The sequence below is a fragment of the Sinocyclocheilus rhinocerous genome, unplaced genomic scaffold, assembly GCF_001515625.1.
Source record: "Sinocyclocheilus rhinocerous isolate Xijiao unplaced genomic scaffold, SAMN03320098_v1.1 scaffold789, whole genome shotgun sequence".
Classification (NCBI taxonomy): Eukaryota; Metazoa; Chordata; class Actinopteri; order Cypriniformes; family Cyprinidae; genus Sinocyclocheilus; species Sinocyclocheilus rhinocerous.
This window is the reverse complement of record NW_015667306.1, coordinates 1,464,876-1,472,468: the sequence shown is the minus strand read 5'-3', so window position 1 is coordinate 1,472,468 and position 7,593 is coordinate 1,464,876. Positions and strand designations below refer to the sequence as shown.

The 7,593-nt window shown below is 40.5% G+C and overlaps 1 protein-coding gene across 1 annotated transcript in view; it reads left to right on the top strand.

Moving 5' to 3' along the window:
- LOC107733766 (serologically defined colon cancer antigen 8 homolog) overlaps nucleotides 1-7,593 on the top strand; it is a 52,011-nt gene that overhangs the window by 3,410 nt on the left and 41,008 nt on the right. The window contains exons 8-11 of the mRNA XM_016545551.1: nucleotides 722-913; nucleotides 1,935-2,073; nucleotides 2,206-2,358; nucleotides 7,128-7,262. Coding sequence (XP_016401037.1) covers nucleotides 722-913; nucleotides 1,935-2,073; nucleotides 2,206-2,358; nucleotides 7,128-7,262 — 619 coding nt within the window. The remainder of the gene's footprint in view (nucleotides 1-721; nucleotides 914-1,934; nucleotides 2,074-2,205; nucleotides 2,359-7,127; nucleotides 7,263-7,593) is intronic.

Sequence of the window (7,593 nt, the reverse complement as noted above, 5' to 3'; positions counted from 1 at the left end):
ATAACAGTTCCTGTGGAACAGCATTTACTGTGAACGGAGCCGCTGTGAGACGCACGTATGTAACCTACATGCCTATAACTGCATCACATATAATTTAATTAAATCGTAGCATTTGTGAATTCAAAGTTATGCTTAATTATGATTTTTAAACAGGTTTAATATATCATGAGGCCTTGGAAAACAGTCTAATAATGTGTTTTATGGATTCTCGTCCGTGAAATGCGCCACTTCCGGTATTTTGCCGGTTAGTCGACGCAGACAAAATGAAGTCGAGGATTTTAAAAAAATCGAATAGTCGAATAGAATCGACGAATCGCGGCAGCCCTACTTCAATCAGTGGCCAAGCCAAAAACAATTTTCTCAATCCGACCACACTAAAATACAATCTTACAATGGGTACACTGATTGAATTACAAATTTTATTCATTTGCATTGCTGAAAGGTTCCAAATTGTCACATGAAATATAATTTTATTATCCATTCTGCATGCTTATGGTGTTAGAGCACCTCCCTGATTATAAATGCCTACTGCTGAAAATGTAGATTGCCAGAGTGTTGGTCATTGTGATTTATAGTGCTTCTTTTGCTCTTTAAGAACTGTCAGTGTACTAATTGTGCATCTGCAATATTTGCACTGTGATTCCGTCCACCAATAGAATCAGTCGGTCATCATATATGCATACTGTAACAATATGCCCTCTTACTGCACATGTCTGTGAAGGAAAGACTTGGTGAGCGTTCAGAAGGAATATGAGGAAATGAAAGAACGACTGAGGCACAAAGAAGCAATGGCTGTGGCGGCGAGCAGTGGTCAGCGTGTGGGTGGTCTATGTCTGAAGTGTGCCCAGCATGAAGCGATCCTGGCAGAGACACACTCCAATGTCCATGTACAGAGCATTGAAAGACTCACTAAGTAAGTGTGTGTTTTTAGTGTTTTAATTTTCACTGTAAGTATGAGTCCAAGACCTAAAATAATTATGTAATTCAGTTAGATAAATTACATTAATTTCAAATAGAATACTTGGGCATTTTTCTTTCATTTGTTTTTCTTTCTTTTTTTTATTTTTTATTTTATAGTTCAAAAGTTTGGGGTCGGTAAGATTTTAATGTTTTTGAAAGACTTCTCAGTGCATTTATTTGAACAAAAATATAGTAAGACTGTAATATACTGAAAATAATATTAGAATGTAAAATATCTGTTAAAATATTCCTGTGATGGTAAAGCTGAATTTTCAGCATCACTACTCCAGTCTTCGGCGTCACATGATCCTTCAGAAATCATTCTAATACGTTAAATTGGTGATCAAGAAACATTTCGTATTATTAATTTTGAAAACTGTTGTGCTGCTTAATATTTTGGTGGAAACTGTGATATGTTTTTTTTCAGGATTCTTTTATAAATAGAAAGTTCAAAAGATATAAATCTTTTGTAACATTATAAATGTCTTCACTGCCATTTTTGTATCAATATGATGCATCCTTTCTGAATAACATTTTTAATTAAAAAAAAGAAAGAAAATTAATGAACCCAAAGAGTTTGAACATAATTATTTCTAAAAAATTGTAACAATTATTTATAGATTAATTATCTAAATATTTGTTAGTTTCAATCCAATATTTTTATAAGACTGATTTACTTTGATTTTTTTTTTAACTCTACTTTTTTAACTTATTTATACTAAATAATTTCACATGAGAGATATTGATGTTGTAACTACCTTGGAGCCAAACCTCTGGGTTAATTAACACTGATAGGCTCCTTTGACCACCTTAATTGATCTCTGTGTGTATTCAGTCAATTATTGTTTCTCACAGCAAGGTTGAAAGGAGTTTTGACTGGTCATGAAGCTAATCAGCTGCTGTCCTGATTATGTGTCAGATCAATGCCTGCTTTCAGTAACCTGATGAGATGCTTGTGTTTGTGTCTTTGTTAGAGAGCAGGATGAGCTGATGACCGTGCTCTGCTCTCTGAGGGCCAATCAGACTGAGGCCCAGCAGAGAGAGTGGGCCGCCTATCAGCAGGTCAAACAGGCGGTGGAGATGGCAGAAGAGGCAAACCTGGAGAAGACAAGAGTATGTGACAACACCACTGATTTGAATATGAATTTTACTGTTTTGCATGATCTTAAATACTTATGGTGTACTGTGTAGACAAGAGGTATACTCATTGATCTTGACCTCCGGTCTGTCCCTATGCACCTGCAGGCATTGGTGCAGTGTGAGCACTTCCACAATGAGCTGACTAGACAGAGGGAAAGGCTGGAGAGAGAGCTGGCATCTGAACAGGAGAAGATCTCCCAGGCCAGAGAGGCAGCGCGTTTAGAGAGCAAGAAAGAGAAAGAAGAGCTCGCCCAGACTGTTAGTTCTTTATCATAATAGAAATGGTTTCTTAAATTAATGTATATTTTATTGAACTGAATATTATGACTGTCTTTGTTCAAAAGGATTGGATGGTTTGACAAAGCTAGCGTATGCTGCCCTCTAGTGTCATTTTAATTATGGCACAGTTTTGTGTGAAAATGACTTCAGATTCAGTGCAAAAACAACAACAAAAATATTTTCCCAATCAGATTCTGCACTATTGTTAACTAAATATCAGAAATTGAATGAAAGATTCGATTTTAAACCAAACTAAAAAGAAGAAAACCTGAAGTGTTAAAAAATATGGTTTATTTCATGTCTGGTGGGGTCTAAAATTCAGAGACCACTAGAGTTCCTGTTATACATTCTTATGTTTTCGCATTTAACTTTTATTGTTAATTTGGAAGATGCTTTCATCCAAAGTGACTTACAAATAATGACTACAATAAGCCTACTTTCTTTTTTCTAAATAAATACATTATTATATTACAAATTATATTAGCTGCATAACAAATTTGAAGTTTAATTGAAAATTAGATTTCCGAATGTAAAAAGGTCTGTGCACTTTTTGCTTTAATTATTTAATTTACTAATTTGATTAGTGACCTAGAAATAATATAAATATTTTGAAATATAATCTGAAATATTTCTTATTCATGCTACAATGCAACACATAGTTGCCTATTGCATGGTCTATCCCATTGCGTTTAACATGTTTATGGGGAAACTCCTGTTTACTCTTATACTGAAGCCTGATTTGTTCATGTTCCTGTAACTGCACAAACAAATGGCGCTTCAACCCACCAAAAGGGGAGGAGCCGACCGCCGTATAAGTTGGCTCATAGCGCCATTCGTCAGAATTTTTCTCCTTCAGTGATGAAGATCATCTCCTCGCTGGACTCTGAAGAAAGAAGCCGAAGCAAGAAGCTCAGCCTGCTGCTCGCCGTAGAAGTGCCCCAGCAGAGGAAGATCGCCTAGCAAGCCTTCTCTTGCAGCCATCCGGTGACTATAAGAGCAAATTTGCAAGTGTGGCTCATGTGGGCACACCTGCACGCTTCACACAGGCACAGTGAGTGCACCACTTCTGTGATCACACCGATCAGTGAGGCTGCACTCACTGAGACAAACTGCTCTCACTACGAGAGCATGAGTCTAACCCTGCTTCACTCACGGGTCGCCTTCTACAATGAAGGCAGCCTCGCCCCACCCCTCCCGCTCTCCCATTTCTCCCCTCCCAGCTGACTCGGAGGAAGAAACTGTGGAGTCACGGGGCTGAGCAACCGGGCTTGAGTGATCTCACGCCGGCACAGGTCCCGCATGCTTCACTCTCCCTGCAGCACTTTGGTCCGTGTTTTACACATAAGGATCAGCGCCCCTCGTCTGCAACGAGCGGTTTGATCTGGATCAGAGGATAATGCTGTCACTGATGATTCCATATCGCTGACAGCTTCAGATTCGGGTGCGAACTGATTCGCATCCTCACCAGGCTGTGGAGAATCTCGTCTTAGAATGGTCGGCTCCAGAAGAGCCTGGCCGCAGCCGTTTAGACGAAAGATGCCTGCTGGACTGTCATCATCGAACCTCCCGCCTGAGACCAGCGCTGTTTTTCCCAGAAGTTCACGATGAAATTACCTAGGCATGGCACATGTTAAAGTCCCTACTCAGCACGCATCCACTCTTCTAAGTCTGCTGCCCTCACCTCTGTTGACGGTGCTGAAAAAAGAAAAGGATTTATCAAGTAGGGGTGGGACAAAATATTGATATGGCAATATGTTGTTGTCCTTCTCCGTGCGAACGAGAATCGATATGCTGGTGCCAAATATCGATATTTTAATTAATAAAACGAGGCACTCTAAATTAGGGCTGAACGATTTTGGAAAATAATCTAATTGCGATTTTTTTTTACCAATATTGCGATTGCGATTTAATATGCAATCATTTTTTAAAGCTCTTTATGAGCTATAAATCATTGTATAGTATGACCAACACACTATTAGATAGATTAAACATAAATGTTCTTTTCTGTAGGCAAGGCCTATATGTTACGATGAAATTAGGTGATGCATGAATTGATATGAATGACATTTTTATTTAACAACTACAATCACAGTAGTATATTGACTGATTTGTTGAACTTCCAACCTTGTAAGCATGTAATAATTATGACCTCCCAAGGTTTTTTCTCCATTCTGTCACCGATGGGCGCGGACGTCTCCATATGCTTTCTCTCGCTGTACTTTGATGTCAAAGGCTACACCGATCGATCTTCAAGTGGAACACCCCTCTTTACTCTGGCGTGTCACATGACCGAGTGTAATCGCAGTCTCTGCGATTGAAAAATCGTGTTTTTTCATATCGCGATATTATCGCAAATGCAATTAATCGTTCAGCCCTACTCTAAATAGATTTCCCCGCTCCCAGCGTCGCTACTTCATGGCACCTCGAGGTGGCGCTCAACACATGAATGAGGGAGACGTGAACATAAGTTAACTAGCCTAAGAAAAAGAGGTTTTAATGGCGGACAGCATGTAAGTAAAATAATAGATGCCCCAGCCACATTTAAGTTCAAAGTCTGGACCGGGGTGACCAGACTCGGTCCTGGAGGGCCGGTGTCCTGCAGAGTTTAGCTTCAACCCCAATGAAACACACCTGAACCAGCTAATCAAGCTCTTATAGGCATACTAGAAACTTGAGGCAAGTTGGAGCTAAACTCTCTAGCGACAGCAGACTAATTGTAGTAAACATGCTGCTGCTTGTCATTAAATGGATAGTTCACTGTGACGAGAGGGGTGGGGCCGAGAGCCGTGGGAACGGAGCGAGGCCGGTGGAGTAATTGCTAATGCGCGACACCTGCGCCACTCACCGGTCTCGAGTCTCACGGAGGAGCTCCGGAAGGATAAAAAAGGAGGAGGGACGACAGTGAAAGACGAGAGAGGACCGGGCCTGGAGTTTATTTTGTGTTTTGGTTTCGTTTGTGCGCGGCAGTCGTCCGCGAGGGGCTGTCGCGCTATTTTGTGTTTATTTTATTATTAAAGTTTTCTTTGAGTGTTTGCCGGTTCCCGCCTCCTTCTTCCTGATCTACGAACTTTGTTACATTCACCCAAAAATTTTAATTCTGTCATTATTTACTCACTCTCATGTTGACCCAAACCTGTATTCATTTCTTTCTTGTGCTGAATGCAAAATACAATATTTTGGGTAACCAGACAGTTGCTGGTCCCCAATAACTTTGATAGAAGGAAAAAAATACCATGGAAGTCACTGGGGATGAGCAACTGTTTGGTTACCCACATTCTTCAAAATAACTTTTATGTTCAACAGAAGAAAGAATCTCATTCAGGTTTAAAACAAATTGAGTGACTAAATGATGACAATTTTAATTTTGCTGAATTTTTGCTGAATTTTCAGCAGTTTGTACTTAAAAGAAGAGAGAGAACCTGCACTTAACCTTTTCACAGGCATTTTGTTTTCATAGTTAGACAGATATCATGATGTATCATTATAGGATTGTCTAGCAGTATATCGATTATCGCAGAATTGCTGTATCATCATATTATCAGTATCGTGAGCCATGTATCGTGTATCGTATCGTATTGTGAGGTATGTGATTCCCACCACAAATGGCAAATGGAAGAGGTGGTCGCTGCACACCTCTGCCGCCATCTGCCGGGCGGATTTGCAAGCTCTTCACTGCAGCACGGAAGTCATCGCAGGCATACGCCACTTATTGCTTAAGTGCTCCAGCTTCATAGAACAAGGTTTCTTGCTCTATTTTGCTCGTAGGCTGCCTCGCTTCAGAGGTATTATTCAAACTTCGGTGACAGGACAATGATGCTTATGTTCTCCAGCCCGAAGTACAAACTCTGCTTGCAAAAGGATCTGTGAAAACGGTTCCTCTAGCGAACAGCAAGTCAGGCTTTTACAGCTGCTACATCCTTGTTCTAAAAAAAGATGGAGGGCTCAGGCCCATTTTCAGGCCCTGACAGTCGAAAGATTCTGACAAATGGCGTTCTGAGTCGAATTATATAGCAGTCGACTCCTTCCTTTTTGGAGGGTTGAAGCGCCATTTGTTTGTGCAGTTACACGAACGTGAACAAATCAGGCTTCAGTATCAGAGTAAACAGGAGTTCCCCCATAATCATGTTAAATGCAACACTCGTTCCCTTATCTCAGGGAACAGAGGTTACGTTAGTATCCGGAACATTTTTTCTTGAACAATTTTCACATTTTTAACACTTTTGGTTTATTTCTAGGTATATTCAGGTTATTTCTTGGGCCTCACTTTAAGAGTATAAATAGTCCTATACAGTGGTTCCAAAAAGTATTTGGACACTCAAGCCACACTTAAAAGTTATTACAATTATCAAATATTAATGAGTATCACTAATATAGTCCTTTTGGGAAGTCGTGGCCTAATGGTTAGAGAGTCGGACTCGTAACCCAAAAGGTTGCGGGTTCGAGTCTCGTACCTGCAGGGATTGTAGGTGGGGGGAGTGAATGTACAGCGCTCTCTCCCACCTTCAATACCATGACTGAGGTGTCCTTGATCAAGGCACCGAACCCCCAACTGTTCCCCGGGCGCCGCAGCAAAAAATGGTTGCCCACTGCTCCGGGTGTGTGTTCACGGTGTGTGTGTGTGTTCACTGCTGTGTGTGTACACTTTGGATGGGATAAATGCAGAGCACTAATTCTGAGTATGGGTCACCATACTTGGCCACATGTCACGTCACTATAGATAATAGAATTGTAATATTCTCCACTGTAAGGTGACCAGTCTGTCTCAGAGAGTGGCTGAATTAGAGGGTCTGCTGGAGAGGGGAGAGAGAGACCGGAACTCTCTCAATGGCCAGCTGGAGGAAGCTTATAAGAAGCTCACAGCACAGGAAACAGACAGCAGCAAGGTACAGCCCACTGAAAGTCTTCCCCACAATGGTCAAAGATTGCTGATTTTGACTGTCCTTTTCCTAATGCTGATGTATATGATGAACCCAATATTAATCTATATGAATTTCAAATGATTTTGTGGTAGTCTCATATTTGATCCCCCAAGTTTTCAGAAATCAATAGAGCCAATGAAAGAAACCTCATTGTTCTCTTAATGTTATCAAGATGCTGTCTCTCAAACTAGTGTACTGGTAGTCACTTTAGTTAAAAATGACTGCTAAATGGTAAGTGAGTAATTCACCATACAAAGTGAATTAGCGTTTGCAATTTCACTTAATGTGTTTTTTA